General features: G+C 43.7%; 1 protein-coding gene across 1 annotated transcript; it reads left to right on the forward strand.

The window, feature by feature from the left end:
* Window positions 1-788: 788 nt before the first annotated feature.
* On the forward strand, window positions 789-27095 carry LOC128426686 (vinculin). Its single transcript, XM_053413702.1, has 21 exons — window positions 789-1189; window positions 11627-11697; window positions 13667-13817; window positions 15156-15264; window positions 15675-15797; window positions 15916-16076; window positions 19021-19111; window positions 19220-19367; window positions 19896-20049; window positions 20158-20333; window positions 20870-21060; window positions 21537-21736; window positions 22164-22292; window positions 22433-22582; window positions 23322-23430; window positions 23516-23818; window positions 23906-24030; window positions 24149-24334; window positions 24413-24616; window positions 24747-24851; window positions 24949-27095. Exons 1-21 carry the CDS (start codon window positions 1022-1024, stop codon window positions 25093-25095), a joined length of 3201 nt encoding a protein of 1066 aa, XP_053269677.1. The 5' UTR covers window positions 789-1021; the 3' UTR covers window positions 25096-27095.
* Window positions 27096-27586: the final 491 nt, after the last annotated feature.

Genomic DNA, 27586 nt, shown 5'->3' on the forward strand with positions numbered 1-27586 from the left:
ATACAATACAAGCAGTACACAACCAATACATTCACTTACCAACTTACGTATACAGAGTGAGCAGATTAAGGTTTATAAGGGTTATTATTGTATTTTAGTGTTACAAATGGATTGCTGAGAACCGACAATGTCCATTCTGATATTATTTTTACCAGGAGTGTACTCGTACCATTTTTATTTTACAGTATTGCAGTGTGCTTTTAAAGGTCTTAAATCTTTACAAAATACTTTATATCTACATCGGGAGCGGGTCCTCTCTATGGAGGCAACCATGTTTTTAAAGTAGCCCAAACTGCCTAGACTAAACATCTTTTGAGTTTTTATGACAACTTTAAGCTACCACAGGGGAGGGTGAGGTGAGGGGTATTCAGCTAGATGTCACTAAATTCTACACACTGTACCTTTAACTATTGCCCTATCAACATCTGGAAAAAGATCACTCTACCAGAGGTTGCATTCATGAGTTCATTTCTGATGAATGTGCATCATTCATTTGAAGAACAAATAAAGACATGATGCTGTGGGATCTGTTTCCAGACAGATGTGAAACCTGATCTGTGTGTCAGTGTGAACTCTACAGCTGCAGGAATCTCCCTCTCACAATGTGCACACACTTATTTCCCTTTTTAGGGCATGAGAGTCTCTTACGTAATTTCGGGAGCAACTCGGATTTCCAGCAAACTGTATGGGAGCGGGAGGCGGGGCCGGCGGAGCGACAGCCCCACGGACCAATCGCTCGCCAGGGGAGCCCGCCCCCCGCTCGCTGATTGGCCACGGGGGAGACCGACGCTCCTCGCCCGCCCTGCCCGGGCTGGGAGTCCTTTCACGCGGATGGTTTGACGGGAGTAGTTGTAGTCCTCGCACCGGATGGTCCAACTGTCCTGGAGGGAAAGAAGAAGCCACCGGGATATTGTGTATTTTTTTGAAGCGTCTCTAGTGGGAGTTTCGGGAGTGAACCGCCTGAAGTGTCGGGACATTTAATCCTTTTCTCTGTCGGATCGCGCCCCTGAAAGTTGCCAACATGCCGGTGTTCCACACGAAGACGATAGAAAGTATCCTGGAGCCGGTGGCCCAGCAGATCTCCCACCTGGTGATCATGCACGAAGAAGGGGAAGTGGACGGGAAAGCTATCCCGGACCTGACGGCGCCGGTGGCGGCCGTGCAGGCGGCTGTGAGCAACCTGGTCCGGGTGAGTAAACTTTGCCAACCGGGCGAGGAGTGGCTGAACTCGGCGTTGGTTCCAGGGCTACCTGTCGCTCTTAAATATAACAAATAAACTACACAACTCCAGCTAGCTGTGTGTATTTAATATCAGGGGAGGTGGAGGCGTGCTAGCAAAGTTTCCTGAAGTAGTTACACTCGGGGCAAAAGGGCAGCTACGCCCTTTTCCCCTTGAAAATATGCCCTGCCTCCTCCTCCCCGAAGCCCGGCTGCCATGTCTCGACGTAGGCACCGCTGCCTGTGTATGTGTGTGTTTGTGTGTGTGTGTGTGTGTGTGTGGGAGCCAGGTCCTGGATCACTGCTCCACTCTTTATAATCCAGTTCACTTCCACACTACATCGTCTTTGAACACGTCTGTGAATGAACTTTAATGTTTACCTCAGTTCTATAAACTACTGGGAAGGTGGGGCAGGACCTGGAGATGATTGGGAAACTCACCATGGGACCAGTTAAACAAAGTGAAGCCATTTGTATTATAAACCATCTGCCAGTGCTGTGCTGATGTGAGTGGGACCTGAAAGCACCACCGAGTTCTATACTGTCTTCTGTGACTCCACACAGTTTTATATCCTGTATAGGACTGGACGATACAGCCAAAAAATGAGATTAAGATAACAATTTTTCATATTAACAGTGTTTCATCCAAATCCAATACAGTTAAAGTAAGCAAACGGTGACCACTTCATATTCAACTCTTCTTATTAGATGCTCTTCTTTGTGGGCAGAGAAAGAGAAACACTTAATCAGCAAAACGTGATCAAACTGAGACGGATTAATAATGGGGTGAACCTCCTCACCACGCTCTCACGATGCATCAGCATTACATCGATATATATTGGGCCTTTTCTTGTATTGTGACTAATAAAAATTATATTGCGAAGATTATTGATAATGTTTTATTGGCACTTACTTGTTGCAGAAACACCAGAAATGGGTTAAAACGAACATAAACCAATCACCAATCGGTCTTTTTTAACCTAAAGCCCAGAACATGGATCCAGAAGCAGAACTTTCAACAAGTTAACTGAATCAAGAATGTCATCCACTCAATTTGCTCTTGATGCACTATATGATAAGTGCTCCAACATCATCACATCTACTTGGTGAATATGATGTTTTTATACCCACACGGAGCTAATCAAACGTCTTTGGGCATATTAATCATGCATTTGCCAACTCTCATTGTAAATCATTAACTCACACACTCCCCTTGACCAAATGCAGCTGCACTTTCAGGTATTTATAGCATCAGAAATCACCTAACCACCATGGTGCTCCTCAGAGCCACTTTGTAACCATCATTGCACCAGCGAAGGCGATGCTAATGCCATTTCCCTAACATGTTTGCTCTAAAGATAAACCAATACGTGGCCAGTTTCCTACCGAGGAAACAAGCAGACATGAGGGGCCTGTCAGATATTGAGACTTCAGAAAAGGCAGCGATAGAAGCTATATTCAGCCACTTGTTGGTTCCTGGGTGTTGTTGTCTCGGTCAGCCCGCTCGTGCTCGCAGCCTGTCGCAGTTGTTGGGCGATAAATTTGGGAAATTGCTCCGGCTTCTCCTGTCAAAAAAAGGAATCCTTCCTCTAGAGTGATTGCTCTCCATGGGCCCACAATTTATGCAGTAGGATTGGTACAGAACCACCATCTCATTCCAGTTTACTTTATTCTTTCCTTTTGTTATTCCTCAATGCCCACTCAGATAATTTAGGCCAATTTTAGCTTATTTTTGTGCGTGCACATGTCCAATGGGTACACTCCAATTAAACTGTTTCCAGCTAAAATAAACCGACTCTATGTAACCTGAGAGTCGAATATATAACAGCTAATCAGAGAGCCCAAACCTGAGCTAAAAGTAGAGCGACTATTTGTCCATTCACCAAGTGCAATCATGACGCAGAAAGAATGCTAATGTTTGCCAGATGTGTAAACACATTAGCCAACACATTAGATACAACAATATAAAACAGTGTCTGTCCGCAAGATTCCGTGCCCCCCCGCCTCTCCCCCCAAGCTGTAATTAGTTGATGTAATGCAGCTTTAGAGATGAGAAACATTACATTGTAGAAAATCACAGTGCTTGACGACATGTCCTGGCACATGAAAACGTCCTACGTAACCCCAGCTAGCTTTGAGGGGTGAACTGATCCAGGATCCCTGGACAGTCTGAATTGTGATCAGATGTTTCCAACAGTGGCCTGGATGAATGGATATAGGCCTGTGATTATTTCCAGTTGCTGTAGCAACGTTACAACATGGACAGTGTTGTGAGTTCATTGAAGTTGAGGATCGCGTATAATTTCTTCTGGTTCCAGCGATTCCATGAGTCATACTTTTGAGGAGCTTAAATGAGACAATGTGCTGCATGGCTCATATCTTTTTTTTTGCTACTGCTATTTCTGCACATGCATGTTTTGTGTTAATTGGATTTGTAGCCTTCTCAAGTGTAAGTCGTTTGCAAGTCAACCTGTAACCGGAGAGTAAATTACTGTCGAAGAAAGGATCATGCTTGGGAGGGAAAGGGATGAGGCTCTATAATTGCATTTCCCCAGACACTCTCAGGGCGGGGTCCTCTCATATAAAAGCTATCTTCCTCATAGTCCAAAACCACATGTTGCACAAACTTCCTCCTTCATGAATCCATTTAAAAATCTCTTGGTCTGAGGTCTCTTGAGCTGTAGGTCTAAACATAGTTAATCACGGTTCATATAGGATGACCTGGAAATCTGAATGTGAAATCTGAAAGTGGGTTACAAATTAGTTTACCTTTCCGGTCAGATGGTTTGTATCAGTCTGCTTCCTGATGCCAGACGGAGTAGAAAGGACGATGAGCTTGTTTGATGTTCTTGGTTGTGTAAGCCTGTCTGAGGAGATCTGCTGCACAGTGATAAATGTGAAAACCTTTAAACTATTAAAGTGAAAAGGCCTAATCTATTATTCCACATGCATGAATATGAAAGTGTGGCTCTTGCCAAGCTGACCCAGTGGGGTTAGGGTTAACCTGTAACCCATAAGAGAAGTATGACCACAAAACACAGCAAGTCAATGTTCATAGTGCAACCGAGACCCTTCACACGTGCTCAGCATCTCTGACTTTGTGTTTTAAGGCCTCAATTAAAGATGAATGTGAGGAATGTGCAGAGTTCCCAGCATGCCGGAATGCATCTGTCGTGAGGGGGGTGGGGGGAGGTGTTGAGCTGATCCTTTTGAATTAGCAACTTTACTGAATTATGGAGTTGTATTATGCTTCAACAAGCCTTGCCAGAGAAAAGCCTGTCTTCACACATCATGCAGCTTTAAGTTGCTTTAACACCCGCAGGATGTGGCTTTTATGGCTAAACAGTTTTTTTAATAGTTTGACAAACTGTGTCTTCACTTCTTGTTTAATAAGCGAAACTCATGCAACAATGACATTAAGTCAGAACTGTTAACCATGTTGGCAGCCGGGTTCAAAACCTGCTGTAAATGAAGAACTACTGTTCCCTCTGTAGCATCAACCAACTGGCACCTGAGGCATCATTCTAGTTTTGTCTCATTAGTTTCAGGTTCAACTTTCAAGTTGAGAATGTGGAGCAAAAACATTTATTAAGTCATTGCATTACATTTGGAATTAAAGTGTTTCCTGTTCACATCACAGCTTAACAAATATGCAAATGTTGATGTTGCTTATTAAGTGATTCATAGCTCAAATTTTTTTCTGCTGCCGTAAATGGAAGAACAACATGCTTCTCTGTGTCGGACTCTGCAGTCATTCTTTTGAGCTGACTAAACGGCTCCTTTTAATGCCAGGCATGTTGGAGTACTTTTTTTATAGCTCCTTTTTTATAGAGGTTGGATAAAGAAAAGAATGCTGGTGATTTAGGGTCCTGGAACGGATAAAGCTGTAAGATTTAGTCCTGCTGTTTGCACACATCAGACTTTAAGAGAGGCTTCTGTATGCAGGTCATTAAATGGCTGTACATTGACTGTTTGGTTGAAAAAAAGTTGGCAACTTCTGCAATGCTGAAATTTCAAAATACGACATTATGCAAAGCATGCAGTGACTTAAAGTTGGGCTCAACTCTAGACGCTGAAGATCCAAACAACATGAAGAAGTTTTTATATGATAAATTGTGGTTATAGTGGCTGGGTCAACCCTCAAACCTTAATCCTTTACAGATGGGAAACAAATTCATTCATTCAATTCAACAAATTCAACAAATTCATTCAAGTTCATTAACAAGTGCTTAAAAGCGTACAAAAGGACACACTTCCTCTTCCCTGGAACCCCAACTTCCTGCGATTTGTCAAAGGAAATCTTTTAGAACTGCTCACAATTTTATTCTGGCATCTTGGTAACAGACACAAGAACAATGGGTGCATGTGCAGTGTTTCCAATTGTTCTTGTGGTAAGGATTCATACAGCATCTGAAGACTTTATCTGACCAGGAGGTTGCAGAGGAATTTAGAAATTATAAGGAATTGCAGGAAGCCAAGTCAGGAAGACCCGGCAGCTGTCGGCCTCTCTCAGGAACAGGAGTGTGAGATTCAGCGAAGGGAAACCTCTTCTCCCTCTGCAGTGAGGTACTGAGAGTTAATGGCTTCAGACCATGACAAAAAAGTCAAGTTCAAATCAATGAGAAGGAGAAATCTGTATAGTTCAAATGAATGCCTCCCATTAAGCCCTATGGCGCCCCGTGCTGCCTCACATGGGCGACAAGTTTACAGGCGATTCCTGTGATTTGTTGTCAAGCAGTTACATTTTATGAAGCTGGCAAAAAGTCTTACCCTTTATCGAGGGCTTGAATGAAAAGGAACAAGGCTCTCAATAGACTCAATAGCATGCAGCTGCAGCATTTATGCATCCTGTCAGGCGGCATCATTGTAAATTTGGGCATCCCCCGGTGCTTCTTTGAGTATGAATAAAGGTTAGTTAATTTGGATGCACAACTTAAGTCATGAACAAGAATTGGTAATTTGAGCGTATGAATGACTAATTTTATGATATGAAAGACTAATGCTTATTCATGTGCATAAGTTATCAATAAAATTGGCCAACAGTTAAATAGATATAACCACGATGTGTTCCACTCCCTGGAAAGTGGGAGTACTGAGTAATAAGTATTCACCAGTATTCATTACCACCCAAAATAACACCTCATAATACTCACTGCTTACATTTTTATTGGATCCTGGTCTCAGACATTTATGCCTCACAGTAGTTTTATGGTCCATTGAATCCCCGTTTTGGAACACTGAGTATGATGTTGTGTCCTCCCGCCAACCCTCTGTAGATGCAGTAAAAGTAATCTCCTGCTATCTCTGGTCTTTTAGCGATCCTTTGCTCCGGCGGAAAATGACAGCTCATCTTTGACAAGTCATATTGACTCACTCTTCTTTTTAAGAGGAGGATTCACACCGATGAGTGCTGCTCCCTAGTAACACTGTATGAGCTGCTAAGCTCCGGTAACATGAGATGGATGGCGGCGATGTATTCTCTCTGGCTGCAGGGGCCTACTTGGCCGTGGCAAAGCAAGCCTTTTGATTTGTGACTTTCATCGCCTTGGACACCCCCATGTGTAGCTACTTCCTGAACCAAGCTAATGACCTATACTTGACAACACTTGACAGATGCACCATAAAGGTTTTGACCTATAGAGCAACTTATTTGTCGCCCCTCCGAGTCATTATTTGTCCAAAGCCATTCGGTATCTCAGAATGCAGGATCCGAGACTATTGATCATGTGTGGCTAACGGAGTGCTGCACCATCAGTTTGTGACCATGTCTCATCCGATTGCATTTCAAAGTCACCTCGAGTACGAATCGGTACCCGAGTTACACAGGAAGTCCACCCGTGTGCAGAATAGTACAGTTTATCTGTAAAACATTGCTAAGGGCAGCGGCAAAGGCGCTTGCCAGAATTCTGCCGTCGTAAATCTTTGTGGTCACTACAATTAACGCTGCATTGTGTCAAACTGCCCAACATGTGAAAGGCAGACTGTGTCTTGGCAGCCTTGAGGCTTTCAGAGCGGCCTTTCTTCTCTGGGCAGAGCGATGGGCCGTTGTCAACAAAGCCGAGTCTGTTCCGAAGGAGCAGCCACTTTATCAAGCTACTTCACAGCACATGGTTTCCGCACGGCTCTCTTGGAAGGTGAAAAGGATCGTCAGTCTCTCCCCCCCCCCCCCCCCCCCCCCCCGATCAAAATGGTAAATGACTTGAGTCTGTCAGTCTGTAGCGTGGTATGTGACAGCTTGGAAGAAAATCAATGACACTGAATCAATGATCTTTTAAAGAAGGAGGAAGTGAACAAATATATTCCCTTGGAGTGGTTTGCCAGAGTCTATTCAGGGAAAGAGATATTTGTGTTGTGGTTTGTATGGGTCTCTGCTCTGGTTAGAAATAGGCTGAAACTGAATGGCCTCATGTCATTACTTCCTCCTGCACATTTGTTTTCTGTCTTTGTTGTCATATATTAAAGAAAGAAACATATTTTAAATAATTTCTTTGACAATAATGTAGTTTAAAAAAATGTATCGACCTACTTAGTCAATCATCAAGCAAATACTTTAGCTGGTTCCAGGTTCTCTAATCACGAGCTTTCACTTTCATGTCCTTGTACATTGAATATCTTTAAAGTTTGAACTGTTGGTTAGTGAAACATGCAATTTGAAGATATAATCCAGGTCTCTGGGAACAAAATATTGACATTTGAACTACTCAGATAAGGCTGTACTTAAAATAATCCCGACAGAGGCTCAAAAATGGGGAAGTCAGCCAAGCACCACAAACTGCTTGACAACAACTCTGATAAACTCGGGTCACTGATCTATTTTTGCAGTGAATTGTTTGGATCGCTTCTTGGCTGCAGACTGATGTTGAACTTCACAGACAGCAGGATGAGGCTCCACGGGGAGCAGGAAAGGGAAGAAGGCGATGACCTGTTGAATACAGACAGCACCATGAAACTGAAGTCTGCTTGGTGTTAGAAACTCCTGTGTGATGCTTTGGGGAGAATTTGACTCCGCGCTTGTTAAATGCAGCTCAGACGCGGCTTTTGGCCTCCTCATTGTCAATCTGTCATCTGGTCTGTCTTTTCTTCAGCTTAGGTCATGTCTGGACTTGACTCGATTTCAAATAAATCTTTGTGTTGTGATAATTTTTTGAGAGTACACAAGCAGGCGTAGCGAGTTCTTCCAGTCAAACTGCAGCTCAGCACCTTGGAGAAGATGTCCTCCAAAGCCAGAAGGCCGGTTTCCAAATCCACCTTTGTTTATTTAAGAAGGGGCAAAAAAAGGTCACTGCACCAGACGTATTGTCCCTTATTAATTATTGGTGTTGTGCCATCTTCTTTTTTCTCTTTGAGAGCTCTGATGGGAGCAAGTTCATATTCTATTCAAACAACGTGCTGACAGGAAAGTGACAACTGAGCTGTACTGAAACTAGCAAAGGCACTTGCGGAATTGTTTTAACTTGTGTCCCATGGTCGTTTTGATTAAACTACCTGCTATACACTGCTGTCCGACTGCATTTGACTCCTGTGGGGATGTATTGTTATTATTTCTGGCATGATTTGCATTTTTCTTGTTTTTAGCCAATTTATTAAATTGCAAGCTAACAAAATATAATGTGGGTCACATCATTTGATCCTCAAAATGTCTAGTGAATTACAAGCGGGGGTGTGTTATTTGGCAGAGTTGATTTTTTTTAACTGCCAAGTTCACATCATAAAAAATTATTTCCCTTCGCAAAGGACGGCTTGCCTTAGTTCAGATAGGGGTATTGCTTTGTTAGAAGAGGTCACGTGTGTGTTATTTATTGCTAAGTTGGACTATAACATATTTTTTATCACATCCTCCCTCCTCACTTTACTGCTCTTTATATCCCTGCTCTGCAGCCTGGCTCCTCTCTATAGTTGAACGGGACCAAACGGCTTTGGTTGTTGTTGGCTTTTGTTCAGAGCCACTTACTGGTGGAATGTCAGGGTGGCATATGCACGCTGCCATTACGGGTCAGTTTTAGTTTGGAACATCCTTTGGCCCTAATTTATAACCCCCCCTAGTGAGTCAGAGTCCCTCCGGTCCAGTGAAAAGAGAGTGAAGAGATGCACGTCTTCTCTGCTCCCTTTCAACCTCCACGTCCGCCATCTGGAATGGCTCTGCTCACTGTCTGTAGTCTGACATGTTGACAAGCTGTCCGAGCCACAGCATCAAGACCATATCCTTAATAAGCTAAATCATTTTTTTTAGGAGTTTCAGATCGAACCAGTTTCTCAGGATGTCTCTAAAGTCTCTAAATTACTGGTTTTGTCTGACCCACAGTCCAAAACTTGTCTGTTTATTACATTTCTGTAAATATAAGAATTTCAAATGATACAAACGACCTCTAGTGATTGATTGATCAACTTATTGCTTCAGCAGTCGTAACCATCTTGTTTGGCTTATAGCACTTAGCATGTACAAGATGCAAGGTGCAATTCAGCAGATTTGAATATGAGGAAAATGTTGCACACCATGACAGTGAGTGAGGGAATTGCTCCTGTAGTTTATATTTGTTATAAAAACAATGATGTAAAAAGAAAAGTTTGAACATCTCGCCGTTGGCCACTGATGCAGCTCCTTTAACCCAGTCAACGTGTCCCAGTATGAACGTGTGCGATCCCTCACCCGAGACAAGCTGGTGGTGGGTGAGTTGTGTCTCCCTCCAGAGCTGAGGTCATGGTGGGGGAGGTGAGTCATTTTGGAACACGAAGGAGTGGAGGCGTTCAGCTGCTTTACACAATATAACTCTGCTGAGGCCCGAGCGCCCCCCCCAGACACCACCAACAGCTGTCTCGTTGAAATATCGGTTCCCTGGATGAGTAACGGGACATCCTCCTGGAACACTGCACGATTAAAACTGTCACAGCGGTAAAACTGGGACAACACTGCACAATCTGTTTGCTGTATTAAAATATGTGCTCAAGTTATACTGGATCTAAACTTTAAACACTTCTGAGGACGTGCATCTGTGTCAGGGCTTCTGAACCTGGAGGTGTTGACTGATGCAGCCTCGTCATGACTGATGAGCCAGTCATCGTGGGCTGAGGATGGGGGGGGGGGGTCTGCTTCCACAATTAGTTACTAAATATGATACAGTAGCTAGCTGGTTTGGAAGGAAGGATCTTCAAACTAAAAGAAGCACTTCCTCCTTTTAATTTAATTTAATGCTTTCTAATTACCATGTTTGGTAATGGTAAAAGACCTCCACACAAACCATCTGTTTCAGTAATACTCCATTCCCACGCTTATACTGTTACCAAAAGAAAGAAGAAGTTGAGCTTCAGAAGATGGTGTGTTGTCAAAACGATCCTGTGGTTGAATTAGAATCACAAGTTCGAGTGTGAAACATGAATGCTATTTTCTGAGGTGCTGCATATGAACTGACACCATTATAGAACACTAGCTGCTGAGTTGTAACCAACCATACATTTTTATTTCCTAATAAGTAAAAACTTTACAAATCTGTGTTTAATAGACATTCTTAAAAGTTTTTCTTCTTCCAGTTATTCGGTCAACAATCCAATAAACAATATAAAAATAGCAAAAATCCTGCTGACTGAAAACAGCACACAACACGTCTCTGTTGCAGGTTTAACCTTGGTTTGTGGCACATGATCTCACCGTCCAAACAAAAGAGCCAAAAAACAACCATTGATTCATATCAGCTCATTCCCAGTACCCAGAAATACATGCAGTTGCTGTATGGTGGTTGTTTTAAGATTTGTCGTCTATGGTCACCTGGTTTTACCTGATATAGTTTCCTCATGCATTCCTCACACATGCATTCACGCTGAACTGTCGCATGAAAGGGAATGTGATTGCACTGCATCTGTGTTGGTACTGTGAAGGACCAGTGACCTGCACAGGCTGTCCTCACAGACCTCTCGTCCCCGGCCTCATGTGACACTGAAAGAGATGAGACAAAAGGAATGACTGACACAAGGGGACAAAGTCGGTATGAAAGTTACTGGACGAGTCAGAGTGAGCTCCTGCTTGAGAAAACAGGCTCATAATAATTCACTTGTGCCCTAAAGGTTGAAGTTGGCTTTTACATATATATAAGATTGGCAATAAAATGTTACCAACCCTTATGACAAATAAATTAGATTAGGATAAATATATACCACTTCCATCCATCCATTATCTATATACCGCTCATTTTTTTAAGGGTTTAAATTGTTTTTATGTACCATAAACTTCTCATTCCTCCTTTGTTAAGTCTTTAAAATATAGATTTTCATATCGCTAAACAAAAATGCCTATACTAACATGTCCACAAAAGACTCATACAGCAAGGTTTTTATCGTCCAGCAAATAAATCGGGCGGGCTCTATTGTTTTGTTTCATGAAATCCAGTTCACTGATGGAAGTTTCTGTCTTTTCCAGGTGGGGAGGGACACTGTCCAAACCACAGAGGACCAGGTCATGAAACGGGACATGCCACCAGCTTTTATCAAGTAAGCCCACATGGATCACTTTGCACACCTCTAATTCATTCAATGACAAAGATCTGTGATGTGTTTGGATGAAGTGATTCTCTCTCGACTGGGGAACCCACTAGCCTCCCTTTGGCTCTCTTTCTCTCTTTATCTGTTGCAGTAATGGCCGGTTGTGCCCAAGCAAAGGTCAGACATGGCATGTTAAGTGCCTCCCAGTCTCGCCCTGGTGTAGCACAGATACATTTTTGCCCAGGGAGGAGCTGCTTACTCTTGAAGGAGAAGGGCCACAGACCCCTACTGTACATGTCCCCGTAGATAAGAGCCTCTGGCTGCTGCTGCTTTTTGTTCCTGTTGAAATATTAAAGTTTATATATTAATGTAGAAAAAGGAGACCTGCACCCATTTGATCAATGTTTTTGTCTCCCTTGCTGAATCCGCATCATCATAAATCATTAGCTTGTGCCCAGCTGCCGTCTGTCAGTTCAGTCCTTCACCGATCGTAACTGCATGAGATAATACGGTGGAGGGAGGGCAGGGCGGGTCCCGGGAGCCCCCCCCCCCAAGGTCAGGGATGAAATGCATTGGCAGGCGCAGGTCGTCAGGCTCAACACATTTGGCGCCTCAAAGTCACATCGTCACCCTGTCGTCATCCATCAGCACAAGTGCTGGAATGCGTCTCCTCCACTAAATATAGTGTCTGTCGGGGTCCGGTTAATGCATGGCAGTTTCTCACTTGTGCACGCTGAAGGACACGGCTGGCTGGCTCTGCAAAAACACACACACACACTCACACACTCGAGTCAGCTTCGATCTTCAGGAGACTGGCTCCTCCTGAAGAATAGAAACCAAGACCAAAACCTGAAATGTGGAAAACAGTGATAAACATCCCACTTGTTACTGTGGCAACATTTGGCCTAAAGACAAAAGTAAGAAGTTACCTCACTGTGGGAATCAGAACATGTGTTTGTCCTTGGCTTGTTGCCATTTCCTTTGTGCAATATGTCTGCTATGATGCTATGCAGGTGGCATGTGTGAGGCTGGATCGAAGGCCTGAACCTGCAGTGTCTGTTGCTCTGGTGTTCGCTGAGTGCATCGCGTCTAGGAGTCAATCATTTACATTTCTGTGGGAGCAGGAGTTGAACTGGGCTGGTGCCAGTTAGAGTCATGAGATAGACATGCTCGTGCTTATACAACACATGATGCCTTCCATTCTTAGTATGTTTTTTTTATTTTTACCCAGGCGGACCAAATCATTCACTTCAAATGAGATACTTTCTCTAATTCATTAGGGTTTTTGACAATAACAATCTGGAGTTAGAGTCCAACCAGGAAGATTTCTTTCAGCTGCATTTTGTGGAATAAAGTTTCAGGGGAAAATGTTCCTTGTTGACCTTTAGTGACTATTTCTAAGATTAAGAATGAACCTTTACAGCTCAAATAATTTGGCTGTTCCTTTCCGTTTCTTTTCAGGGCAAAGCAATAAGGGAAAAACATCATTTATTGTAAATCCTGTTTAAAAATCATCCAAATTGGACTAAAACCACAATTTTATAGATATACATGTTCATATGTCTTGATTTGTGTTATTTCAGGTTGATATATTTGGATCCTTAATTATCTTTATAAACAAATGGATTACGGAAAGTTGTTTTAGGCTTTGACACGTGTGGACAGGAAACCCCCCCTTCTTGTTTCCAAATCTAACCTCTTTATAGAAGAGGAAGTATGATTGTATTTTCATCTGGGATTATGACTCAATCTGACTCAAAAAGCATAAATGAAGAGGAAATGAAACAAAGTCATTTTTAAACACTAGTTACTATATCTGTATCCTCAAGCTTCTGTTATTGCTTCACTCAATCTGCTGTTTCCATGTGTAGTGTCCATCTGGCTTCTGAGAGGCTTCATATCAACAGCATGACGTGTTTTGAGGATTTTTGATTTTCTTTTTTTACTGTTCCTTAAATAAATCTTCTGCTCCCCACAGAGTGGAGAATGCGTGCACTAAACTGGTGCAGGCTGCCTCCATGCTGAAAGCTGACCCCTACTCCGTTCCTGCTCGTGATTACCTCATCGATGGCTCCCGGGGCATCCTCTCCGGAACCTCTGACCTGCTCCTGACTTTTGATGAAGCTGAGGTATTCAGTCATTCACTCACTCAGTCCTTAATTCCTTCTTTATTTGGACAATCTGCTAACCGGCAGATATCTGATCGAGGAGTTGAGGACTCGCACCTCATCCATTCTGAGGTTTTATACATGTTGCATGATGTGGTTCTGCCTCTAACTTCAGAAACATGTGTGAATTCAGAGCTGGTTTATTGAGATACCTGATGGTGGAAGAATTTAATTTCTCTGCCTCTTGTGCTCGGGTTTCCTCCCAGTGCATTAATAAAGCATTAGAGCAAACTGGTGAAGGGTGGTGGTATCCACTCTCGATTGGACCGGTCAGATATTAAAAGGTGATGTTTCAGATCACTAAAACGATGTATGTTCTTTGCGGGTTATAGTTATAAATGAACACAGGGTATTTTTGACAACTGTCACATTTCCTGCCCCAGACGTAGCGTCATCATATCTCTTTATCTACCAAATTGAATAGTTATGTGCTTACTTCTTTGTCAAAAACTAAATGCCAGTTTATATTTTCCCATCAGATCAATGTTTAAGTATTGATCGGCTGTAAACGATGATGTATATCAGTTTTTTTAACGATAGAAGGTAATGGGGATAGGCCAGACTGACCAACACAGACTTAAAACCAGTTGGCAACAGAAGCTGAGAAATGAGAAGAGCAGACACAGAAGCTTGTAACTGTATTCAGGGTTGTTGCATTGATTTTCACTGAGTAGTAGCTGAGCTGAAAGGGCTTTAATATCTTTTTAATGGACATTCGAGCATGGCAGAGGTCTGCTGCAGCCACAGGCTCTACTGGTATAAGGACAGAATCTGTTCCTGCCTTCCTCTTGGGCACTGTAATGCTTATAAAGACGTCAGAGCTGTAGATAAATATAACAGACGTGCCTGTGGAACTATACATATTTCTTCCACAAACACTATGTCTTATACCAGGCAGTGGTATCATATGTCAGGCCCAACGTTCTTATCCTCTTAGGGATGGAGAGGAGAAAAGGAAAGTTGCAGATCAGCTCTCTGTGAGCAGCCACAGGCGGCAGTCTCTGTTCTCCGTGCAGCAGTCAGCAGGACTCAGCAGGACTCAGCAGGAGTCATCCGTCAGCGGGGCCATCATGTTTTCAAATGCAGCTCTGGGATCGCTCTGAATAGTGGAGCGGTGACTCCAGCAGTCCACATTAATCTGGTGTGACGCAGGACAAAAAGGGGCCTGAATGTCAGGCGGCCGCATTGTCAGAGGTTAATTGGAGGGAATCTGGGTGCGTGTTGGGGACGGGTGTTTGCATAATCATTATATTTGCAAAGTCATCATTGTTTTGAATGTTTATCCAACCATTGTCACAGGTCCGCAAAATAATCCGTGTGTGCAAAGGCATCCTTGAGTACCTGACGGTGGCAGAGGTGGTGGAGTCTATGGGGGACCTGGTCACATACACAAAGAACCTCGGACCAGGTGAGTTATCATGACACAAGGACAGGCTTACTTCAATTAAGTCTTCACTTGACATTATCACAAAGAATGATGTTTATTTCACGTTAACAGTTTGTTTTTTGATATTCAAACATTCATATGTGTATTTTGATTGAGCATTGAGGAATGATTCAATGCAGAAGTACTCATATACAATACAGAAAATACAATAAGTAAAAGCCCTGTCGTGTTAACAAGTAAAAAAAACTTTGATACATCAATGAAATTCAAAGTTATATAATTATAATAGATCAGTTTGAAGTATTGTCCCTTCCCTTAAAACAATATACAAGTACTGTTCGGACTACAAAATGACCCTACGAGTGAATTATTTGTTTAAATGAGCTAATTTCCTTTCCTTTCCACCTCTTGTTTTGTCTTCCTGTGTCCAGGAATGACGAAGATGGCGAAGATGATAGATGAACGCCAGCAGGAGCTGACCCACCAGGAGCACCGTGTGATGCTGGTCAACTCCATGAACACAGTCAAGGAGCTGCTGCCGATCCTCATCTCAGGTAATCACACAGGACCTCACGTAAAGCACAGACACCAACCTACACCATGCATCTTTTTATTATTAGGATAGTATCATTAGGTCAGATTGTGAATTGTGAGTTCTGTTTTACATTCCAGGCATCAAAATATTTGTGACAACCAAGACGTCCGGCAGCCAGGGTGTGGAGGAGGCCTTGAAGAACCGTAACTTCACCTTTGAGAAGATGAGTGGCGAGATAAACGAGATCATCAGAGTTCTGCAGCTCACATCCTGGGACGAGGACGCGTGGGCCAACAAGGTACAAACAAGAGTTAATACGTTTTCAATTCTTAAGTGCTTTAACACTTTAGCTTGTCTTTCCATTAAAGTTATGTTCGCACACGTTAACACATAAATGTTTTCATTTACTGCTTTACCCTTTATGCTGCTGAAAGTGTTGACACAGATTATTGCATTCTTTATGGATCACAAAATTGAATTTTGTTTGCTACCTACTGTGCCCTCCCACCCTCCCAGAGTGCCTTTGGCTAGAGGCTACAGACCGGAGAGATCTTTAATCTTTTTATACTTCCTGTTTCATCAGGGGATCTAATTTCAAGGTGGACAGGTGTGATAAAAAAAGCGTTTGTTATAGATTTTAAGCATAGATATGGTAATTAAACTAGGCCCGCTTCAACTTTGTCTGTGTCTATGTAGCTGTTTAATCTTTTGGCTTCTGTTTTTCTGCTCTGCACGTTCTGCTTCTTTCCTGTTCCAACACTCTTGAAATCATTACAACCTTTATTTAAACAGAGATGGTCATTAATAGCAAGTTGTCTTGTACAAGGACGTGCTGGTCAAAGTGCATTTAAAACCGTAAAAGCACATTGAGGTTACTGTATACTTCAACATCAATGCAAAGAAAACCCATGAATTCACACTTATGTCAGTCAAAAGGGATACGATGTGATTAAACACAATTTTACAATCTTCTCCTCACGAGTGGAGGATAGTATTCAAGAGCCAATAACACATTGTCAGTATTAATGTGATGATTTTTGAAGACCAAATAGGTATCCCTAGGGAGTTAACTGAGATCTACTTGGTAACTAAACATAATGTATTAGCTTCTGCGGTTTTTGATAATATTTGCCTTATTTCAATAAAATAAAGTTTTGTTTATAAATGTTTTTGAACCAAGGTATTTATAAGAAGATACCTTTTCAATTAGTAATATTCACCTCATTAGAGTGGTTGTACTATGTGCAGTACATTTAGTTTAAAATCAATTCAAGTTTGCCATAATGCTATATGATATTTTAAGTTTTGAAGCACTGAGCAGAGAGCACTGTTAAATAGCATTTTCCACCTTCAGATGAATTGCATTGACTCTAATTATTTGACCAAATTCACTCGTTAAAAATATGAATAAAAGTGGTCCTAGAATAGAACCCTGTTGCACACCATTTTTAATAAAATCCCATAGATACCAGAAGAATTATCAACAGTACCGAAAGCCTCAGATAAATGAAAGAACAAGGCAACACAATCCTGCCTGTCGTCTAAATGGCTCTATCTTGTGCCACCTTCTTCTTTGTCTACACCTTTTTTTTGTGGGTCCCAGTTGGTATGTCCAGTTAAACATTTGTATTTATGTCGTTCTTCCTTTTCTGTTTACCGTTTATTTCTCCCTTCACTCCCTGTAGAAGGTAAGCCTTACTTCTCTCGCGCCCTGTTTGTGCAGCAGCATGTCTGACAGTGTGTGCTGTCTTGTGCTTTGTGGTGCCATTGTGTGCTTTGTTTTTTTAGCCGCAGAGCTGTAGTGAGTTTAAACTGTGTATAGATAGGGTAAATAAAACAGTGTGAATATTGTTATACAGGTATTGGAATGGTGTATATTGAAAGTGTTGAGCAGTTGTTGAATTGCCTGAATTTTGATCTATATAGTTGGTTTTTCAGTTTTTGGATTTGTTTTGCTTCATAATATGATGTAGTATCAACATCTGTGTGTCCTCCTCCTATGTCAGTATATGCATGTCCTCAGCATCTCTGGTTATCGATCGAGCTGACTCATGCAGTATTGATTGTTCTCGTCTTTTCACCGGGATAATCAGGTTTCCTCTCATCGCTTCTTGTATCTAACAGCCATAGGAGGAGCACACACAGAATATCTGATACGGAGTTTGTTGTACGAATGGCTAATTTTTGTTTTAATCCGATGGAGTTTATTCACAAATCTTGCTTCCTTAAAAACATCAAAGATGCACTTGAACTAATCACACGAAACAAACCAATTCTGATTTATTTAACAGTGCAAATGTTTTGTGTTTTGTTGATGAGCTGTATTTGATGTGTGTTTGAGTTTAACATGAATGCAAAGATCCTTAATATGTGCGTCTTTCATGTCACATCACTGCCTCTTTCACTTTGGTTAGTGACAGACCAGCAGCAGCACAAGTCTGAACAGTAAACTAACGCACCCACGCAGCTCCGGTGGCGAAACCTCACACCTTTCGACTTCCTGTTTGCCTCACTCCCTTGTTCTGCTGGGCACACTCCCAGTTGGGCAAACAAATGTGCTTTGTTGTTCTCTTTTACTTTGACAAGGCGAACACTGCGGGGGCGCCGACATGTTTGCTGATGAATAGTTTTAAACAAGCAGTGTGTTCTTGATTTCCTATGAAACTCCCGCTGAACTCTGTGATGAAGATTCAAGCTGCAACATGAAAAACTCACTTTACCCACTCATTCATCCGCTCCTGCTTTGCTCTGGTCCGACAGGGCTCCGCTTTGTTTGGCAAAGTCAGACGCTGCTGGACAGATTGTTGTATTTCCATCCGCTGTGATCGAGATACAATGGAGACTCGCTTGGCTTTCATAATGTGACATGCTCAGCACTGATGATGGGAACAGCGTGCACTACTTGAATGTGCTTAACAGATGTTAGTGATCCTGCACGTGGACTTTGCTGTGCACTGGGTTTGATTAAGGCAATGCAGAGAACCTGAGGCTCTTCCTGAATGTAACTCACTCGCAGTGAGGGAGCAAATATATCTCAGTTCCTAGGAGTCATGACTTGGTTTGTAAATAAGAGTATGATACATCTAAACAGGAATATTAACCTAAAATTAACCCCTTAAAAATAAATGCCTGTGGAATAATACAGCCATGATTTATAGAGACATCATGTATACATGGAACGACCCAAGGTTTCATCGATTCCCTTTAAGTTATTAATTTATTCTGTCTTTCCCCCCCTAAAGGACACGGAGGCCATAAGGAGGGCTCTGGGGCTCATCGACTCAAAGATGTCTCAGGCTAAGAATTGGCTGAGGGATCCAAACGCTCAACCTGGTAATAATCACGTCCTCTTCCCTGAACTGTTCCCTCTGTCGCTGATCACGTCCTAATTGTATTTAGTGAGGTTATCGGCGTGTCTGACCGTGCGCGTTGTGCGTCTAGGGGACCAAGGCGAGCACGCCATTCGACAGATCCTCGACGAGGCCGGGAAGGTCGGTGAACTGTGTGCTGGGAAGGAGCGGCGAGATATCCTGGGCACGGCCAAGACCCTGGGCCAGATGACCGACCAGGTGTCTGAGATGAGAGCCAGGTATTAAATACATTAAAACAAATCTTCGCTTTGTGTGTCTGTGTCACAATTCTTCATATCTCATGTCGCTTTCATTGCACAGCCTCATGATCTTTGTTTTACACAGTAATTTAATTTTCATATTTGTTTTGATAAATGCTCCTTCTCTATACTAGCTTATGTTTTATATCCATGTGAGTGTAAGCCAGTAAGCATATTATCTGGGATTTAAGTGTGTAAGAGTGGAAGTGATATCTCTCTGCTGTGAAATTTGATTGTCACCAGGGACCCTGAGTTAAATTAGATTAAAAGCAGCTGTCTGGTATTAATCTATAATCTGCTTTAACCCCTGGTTGTGTTACTCCTCTGAAAACTGAGCGCTGCCTCTGAGCCTTGTCTAGAAATAGAGGCTTTAAGAGAGGAAACACTGTTTTTATACAAGGGGAGCGTTAGGCTTGAGATTTGAAGCAATCGAGTGTGGAGATCAGGGAACATGAAGTGTGCACGTGTGGGATTTTGTGGTATCCATGTGTTCTTTTTCCACCCCAGAGGTCAGGGGGCAACCCCTACCGCCATGCAGAAGGCCCAGCAGGTTTCCCAAGGGCTCGACGTGCTAACTGGCAAGGTGGAGAACGCCGCTCGCAAACTGGAAGCCATGACTAACTCCAAGCAGGCGATCGCCAAGAGGATCGACGCTGCACAAGTGAGTCATTAACCCTCGTGTGAAAAGAGTCGGTCTTAAAAAAACATGGATTCACACCAAACGGTTTTCGGGTTGGGAGTTTGAGTGTTTTTTTTACTTCCTGCTCAGAATTGGCTCGCAGACCCTAACGGTTCTCCAGAGGGAGAGGAGAACATCAAGGCTCTGCTCATGGAGGCCAAGCGGATTGCAGACATGTGCGAGGATCCTAAAGAGAGAGAGGACATTCTGCGCTCTATTGGAGAGATCGCTGCCATGACTGCCAAGCTGTCGGAGCTCAGAAGACAGTGAGTTGCTGGCTCTCGAAAATATGAAACTGATTCATGCTGAGTTTGTTCGTCCGAGTTCAGGCCCGAGTTTCATCATCGCCCCTCTCGCAAACACTTGAACTCTGCTTTCACACATTATTCCACTGATTCAAATGTTTGAATTCAATACTTGGATCAGTTCAGTTCACTTCCTTCATCTAAGTGCAGCTGATTCCCACTGCTGCCAGGAAACAGTGGGGGTGTTAGTTTTCATGTATGATGTATTTAGTTTCCACGTTTCCACGATTCTTCTATTCTAGTTATCTCTGAAATTGAAAGATCCTGTCACAACATGCTCACATGAGTTTTCTTCAAGTGCAAATACAGATTTCATTCTACAAGTGATGTTTTTGGTCTTCACCTCTGTTTCCCAACTTTAGAGAAATGTCTCTGAATTTGGATAAACAGCCACTTACTCAACTAACTTGCTGCTCGTTCACTGACCTCATTTCAGTGATCTCTTTCTGATTAAACAGCACCTCAGACGTTTTTGCCTCTTTTTCATTTCCTTGTAGGGGCAGAGGTGACACTATTGAAGCCAGAACTTTGGCTAAACAGATTGCAACGGCTCTGCAGAACCTGCAATCCAAGACCAACAAAGCTGTGGCCAACAGCAGGCCGGCGAAGGCAGCTGTTCATTTGGAGGGGAAGATCGAGCAGGCCCAGCGCTGGATTGACAATCCCAATGTGGATGATAGCGGCGTGGGTGAGTCCGGCTCCCAGCGGCACCAACCTCCTCACCTCTCACTAACGTTCTCCTGCACTCCTTAACATTCTTTCCACTGCTCCGGTGGCCACATTGCAGTCCAGACACTTATACATGGAGCTTTCTACTGTGCTCATCGTTCCACAACACTCGTCCAAAAGGTGGATGTTTTATTCTTTGGTTTTGGTTTGTCTGCTGAGAACCTGGACGTCATCTTTAATAGGGTTAGGGTTAGGGTTAGAGGCTATTCTCAGAGGAACTGGTTCCCACAATATAACAGAGGCTACAACATGAAATAATACAGAACACAAACCATCATTATTATAATTACTGGTTATTCGTTGCATCTATGCATTTAGCAAAACTGCCTTGAAATTAAAGCGAAGAGATATTTAGGTTTTTGTTCCATAAGCAGCAGATGACCTGACACTTTAGTCCACAGGTTTTTTCATGTATTTGTCTGCTTGTGTTTCCAGGCCAGGCAGCGATCCGGGGCCTGGTGGCAGAGGGCCGCAGGCTGGCCAACGCTCTGCCGGGGCCGTACAGGCAGGAGCTGCTGGGTAAATGTGAGCAGGTGGAGCAGCTCATGGCGCAGCTCGCCGACCTGGCCGCCCGCGGTGAAGGGGATTCACCACAGGCCAGAGCCGTGGCTCAGCAGCTCCAGGAGGCTTTGAAAGTAAGACAGCTCACAGAACCAGTCTCCTTCCCTTTCAGACCTGTAGCTTCACTGTGACGCTCTAAATCAGGATTCATGCATGAAACAGACAAACAACCCCCTCTGCTGGTTACAAGTGGTGGAATAAATACACCACCCAAAAATATAAGAAGTTATCCCACTGTGAGAAAATTGATAAAGGTCGGCAGTCAAACTTTAATAAATTTGGCAGAATTGTCAGATTAGTGATAAAATGAGAGAGTTTCTATCGTCCAAGCTGAATTTAAAACTCAACATCTGCAAGTGAGGCAACAACAGCAACTATCAGATGTTAATGTAATGGAGTGCAAGGTGTAATATATTCACACTGAAATATAAACTAAAAGTATTCAAACCTAAATAAAGAATGTTCAGGTAGCGTGTGCTGATTACTTGTAACATCTGTTAGGACCTGAAAGGACAGATGCAGGAGACGATGACTCAGGAGGTGTCGGACATCTTCAGTGACACCACCACTCCCATCAAGCTACTGGCGGTGGCGGCTACGGCTCCGCTGGAGTCCCCCAACCGAGATGAGGTCAGTGGTACAGTCCCTCCCGCTCCACGCTGTCACTTCCCCGCACTCAGCCTCCGTCAGTGGTGGTTATATTTATTGGCAGGGTGTTGTGTTATTTCTAACTGCCCTGTTGGATAATTGTTTAATTCGATCACGTGTAGGTCTTTGACGAACGCGCCGCCAACTTTGAGAACCACGCCAATAAGCTCGGCACCACCGCAGAGAAGGCGGCCGCGGTGGGCACGGCCAACAAGAGCACGGTGGAGGGAATCCAGGCCGCTGTCAAATCGACGAGAGACTTAACACCACAAGTATGTCACAGTTTAGTGTTTAGACCGTATCTGTTTCTATGTGTCTGCCCCCCCCCCCCCCCCCCCCCCCCCTCACAGAGATGTAAGTGTTTCTTGCTTCTGGAAAAAAGTGCAACGCAGAGTCAAGACAGCCGGTAAGATCTATGGTGCCCCACTCCCTTCCTTGCAAGACACTTACACCACCCGCCTCACCCGGAAAGCTACCTTGATTGCGAGCGACACCAGCCCCCCCGCAACCAGTCTGTTCAGCCTCCTACCCTCTGGAAGAAGGTACAGGAGCCTCCGTTGCCGCACCACCAGACTCAGAAATAGCTTCATAAACCAAGCTGTCAGGAAGATACATTTTCTCCCCTCACTCCTCCCAGACATATCCTACAGTCTGACAGGAAGCTGAAATCCCCCCCCCCCCCCAAAATCACTCAGGACTCTGCAACAAACTGTCTCTTGTACTTTTTGCACTTTTATCACTACGTTTACACTTTAGACAAACTTATGCTGCTGTACGAACAATCTGTATGTTTACTTAGTATTAGGAACGTTCTTGTCTTATCTGTTGTGCCTGTGCACTTTATATGTTTCACCGTGGGAGAGTGGGAAACGTCCTATCGATTCCCTGTATGTCTTGAACATGTGAAGAAATTGACAATTAAGCTACCTTATCTTTACTTTATCTTTATCTTGAACACTTGTCTTTGCACCAACGTTTAACAGCGGGGGGGGGGGGGGGATTGTTTTCTAGGTGGTGTCAGCCGCTCGCATCCTGCTGAGAAACCCTGGCAACCAAGCCGCGTATGAACATTTTGAAACCATGAAGAACCAGTGGATCGACAACGTGGAAAAAATGACAGGTGAGGCCTTTAAAGGACGGTTTGAAATATCCTGATCACAGATGATCTCTATATCCTACGATATTAACACGTTATGGATGTTCAGGTTTGGTGGACGAGGCCATCGACACCAAATCTCTCCTGGACGCCTCAGAGGACGCCATCAAGAAGGACCTGGACAAGTGCCGTGCGGCCATGGCCAACCACCAGCCTCAGATGCTGGTCGCCGGCGCCACCAGCATCGCCCGCAGAGCCAACCGCATCCTCCTGGTGGCGAAGCGAGAGGTGGAGAACTCTGAAGATCCTAAATTCAGGGAGATGGTGAAGGCTGCGTCCGACGAACTGAGCCAGACCATTTCTCCGATGGTGATGGACGCGAAGGCGGTGGCTGGAAATATCCACGATCCAAGTAAACAGATGCTAGTCCCAGATTTTAAGATTCTTTCTGTATTTGGAACATTCTGATCAGTGGTGACGTGTTTGTTTGGATCCCCAGATCTTCAGAAGGGCTTCATGGACTCAGGGTTTAAGATTCTCAGTGCTGTAGCGAAGGTCAGGGAGGCCTTTCAGCCGCAGGAGCCAGACTTCCCACCTCCTCCTCCGGAACTGGATCAACTCAGTGTAAGTTAGGAGGCGAGGAAGAAACATGTATAATCAAACCAGGGCAGTGACGGGAGATGAAGTGTTTGATGCCAGTGTCCAAATGAGTCACCAGAATCCCTTTGATCTGTCCTTGCAGCTCAATGACGAAGCAGCACCCCCCAAGCCTCCCCTTCCAGAGGGTGAGGTGCCTCCCCCCAGGCCTCCTCCTCCTGAGGAGAAAGACGAGGAGTTCCCCGAGCAGCCGGCTGGCGTGATGGTTAACGAGCCCATGATGGTGGCTGCCAGGCAGCTCCACGATGAAGCCCGCAAGTGGTCCAGCAAAGTGAGTCAACGCAGTGACGCTCTTTTACTTTGAAGCCTCGTGCTGCCATATTAACTGTGTTGCCGTTATACCTCGCAGGGAAACGACATCATCGGCGCGGCCAAGCGAATGGCCTTGCTCATGGCGGAGATGTCACGTCTGGTGCGCGGAGGCAGCGGAAACAAGCGCGCCCTCATCCAGTGCGCCAAGGACATCGCCAAGGCTTCTGATGAGGTCACGCGGATGGCGAAGGAGGTGGCCAAGCAGTGCACTGACAAGCGCATCCGGACCAACCTGCTCCAGGTCAGTTCACGTGACTCTGTCAGAGAGTTGAACAATGGCGTTAGTGTCTTTTCACCGTGGAAAGACGACACTTTATTTGTTTTGGAATCACATTTCCTTTCCCCCTGCTGACTTTCTGACCTGCTTTCAGGTGTGTGAACGCATCCCCACCATCAGCACTCAGCTCAAGATCCTGTCCACAGTCAAGGCCACCATGTTGGGTCGTACCAACATCAGCGAAGAGGAGTCAGAGCAGGTAAACAGTGTTTATTATAATTTTTTAAAGAATATAGCAGGTCCCTGTTTCTTTCTGAGTTTCTGATCACTAAATCTCTCATTCCCTTTTCCCCCAGGCCACTGAGATGTTGGTCCACAACGCTCAAAACCTGATGCAGTCCGTGAAGGAGACTGTCAGGGAGGCCGAGGCAGCTTCCATTAAGATCCGGACAGATGCAGGTTTCACCCTTCACTGGATCAGGAAGACCCCCTGGTACCAGTAAGGAGAAGGACCCCCCCCTGCCCCCTGTTCCTCTGCCTCACGCTGGATCGGTCCAGCTGACTCAAGAGGAGCCTGAATGGACAGATACATACTTTATCAGAGCGATGATATCAGTGCCCTTCACTCTAATGAGGGTTTCTCTATTTGTCCCAAGTCCTGTCTGTAACAGTTGCTGTTCTAGTAGAATGTAAACAATGGGACTATCAGTAAGAATTATGGGTTCGATTCTCACTGGGAATTTTTTCTTTCTTTCTAAATCGTGTACAAAATGTGTTTCAAAGCTTATTTTGACAAATCCCAGGAATATATATATTTTGATTAGAGGCTGGATTTCATATAATGTGAGTCTCCGAGACACAAGCCACAGTTGAGTTAAATTTAAAGAGTTCCTCAAGAAGCATTTTTATATCTTTGTACTGATAATGGTGTTATTATCACTCACTTGCCTTTAATAGGGAAAAGCACATTATCTTTAGGAGATGTTACAAGTACAGTATCGGCCTTTCGCTCAGCACACACTAAATATACCCAGCGGTATTATGTCTGTTTACACTATTCTTTATTATCAACACATGAAAAGACAAACACTGTTCCTTTTTTTTCACATTTTGTAATGCAATCATTTTCATCAAAGTTCTGCCAAAGACAGTCTGCCACGATCTTTGAAGCTTTCGTTCTTAGGTCAGCGACTGAGAACAAGGGCTGGTTTCTTACACACGCTGATTCGAGGATTAACTGTAACTACGACAGTTAAAGAAGAAAACTGCTTTTTACGGCTGCATTCGAGTCGCTCTAGGTATGTGTTGTTTCACATGTTGCTTTTGAGATTACATGTAATAAAAGAACCGGCTTAGTTCACGCGTGCATCAGGTCGGTCCCGCCAACACGAATGTGCATCGTTTTATTTTCATATCGCAAGAAGTGGACGTTATTTCACGAAGCACAAAACTGTTCTCGTTACAACATGCAAATATGAGATTGTAGCTTACATCAGCCGCAAATACTGGTTTACTTCTGGTTTAATTGGATGCTGAGGAGACAGCCAATTAAAGCACAGGGTGTCCCAGGCCAACAGGGAGGGCACACCTGGACAGGTAGCCTCACTTCCACAGATCTAGAGGGGTTACCAGTTACATATGTTTATGACCATTATAAACACCTGTGGAACATCTCGAGCCCTGTTCAGTCTCTGCCCCAAGTGGATACATTACATTAGAAATACCGTGATATACATTAAACACATGTAACCTCATGGGGTGAAGCATACTCTGTACATAAAGATGGACGACGCATCTCACACTATCTATGGAGCAGCAGTTTCAAGGTCTTTGCCGTCAATCATGGCGTCTCTACTGGTTATACTGATTTAAACCAAACCAGATATATGAATACTTGGACAAACATTGGTATGATGAGAGCTTTCTAAAATGACAGACGCCACATTTGAGATATCGTTTTATTAATATTCCATCCAGCAACACGCAGGAGTTGGTGTTTATGATCTATTCTGCAGGCAGCGTCTAAGGGGCCATCAACGTATGCTGGCTTCACTTTGGGTCATGTCGGCCATCTTTATTCACATTGTGAGGTTAATTTTGTTGTCAAGATACATAAAAACATGTCGACATGGACTTTCTATTCTTTAATTTTAACACCATATAGAAATGTCACATCGTTAAAGCTCATCCTGGTTTCATTAGAAGAGTTGGTGTTAATTGAGATGCCTTGTTTTGGGGTCATAAGGTTTTGCGATATGTTGTTATAACAAGAAAAAGCTTCTTATAAAATTTATATTTTGCAAAAATATGTCATACTAACCTGAAAAGTTTATCAATTGAGAAAAGCTTATTATACCAACAATATTTTGTATTTTTTTGCTACATCTATTTTGCTCATGGTTGAGGAATCCACTGCCGTATATGTTTCTGCCCGCTCCATCAACAAAGAAATCTTATTTTTAACTTTTGAGACAAATGGATTCAATAAAGGACGTAAAACGAATTTCAGTGAGCTGATCTTTCTGCCTGCGACCGGCTCCCACTGTTTGTGACAGTGAATGTGTCGCACTCACCTGAACCACGGCCAGGAGGAGTGGGGTCAAACTCGTGCTGAGGAAGATGATGGATGTACTCGCTGTCAGGGGCGGCTCCTGGTACAGGCGACATAGGCGGTTGCCTCGGGCGCAAAATGCCGATAGCGCGGCACATGCAATGTAAAACAATACATTAACGTCACACCATCATCCTCTAACCCCGGGACGCACCAGAGGTAAAAGGAAAAAGCGGTCCGCCTGCTTTCCTCGCTCATGTTAAATACTCTGGCTGTTCGCAAATATTTTCTACTTTACTACATATATTTGACAGCCTTACTTTTATATTTTTGGATTTTAGATACTGGATGATATAACATGCTTTTGTTAGAGAATAACCCAGTAGTTTCCGACCTTCTCTTCTGACGCTTTACAAGAATCCCAGTCTGATGGTGCTTGTTTC

Source organism: Pleuronectes platessa, chromosome 21 (genome assembly GCF_947347685.1).
Source record: "Pleuronectes platessa chromosome 21, fPlePla1.1, whole genome shotgun sequence".
Lineage (NCBI taxonomy): Eukaryota > Metazoa > Chordata > Actinopteri > Pleuronectiformes > Pleuronectidae > Pleuronectes > Pleuronectes platessa.

Coding starts and splice junctions, on each gene's coding strand:
- LOC128426686 (XM_053413702.1), top strand. CDS start 1,022: ATGCCGGTGTTCCACACGAAGACGATAGAAAGTATCCTGGAGCCGGTG. Junction 16,077..19,020: donor AGGACGCGTGGGCCAACAAG/GTACAAACAAGA, acceptor CCCCCCCTAAAG/GACACGGAGGCCATAAGGAG. Junction 23,819..23,905: donor TGGAAATATCCACGATCCAA/GTAAACAGATGC, acceptor TTGGATCCCCAG/ATCTTCAGAAGGGCTTCATG.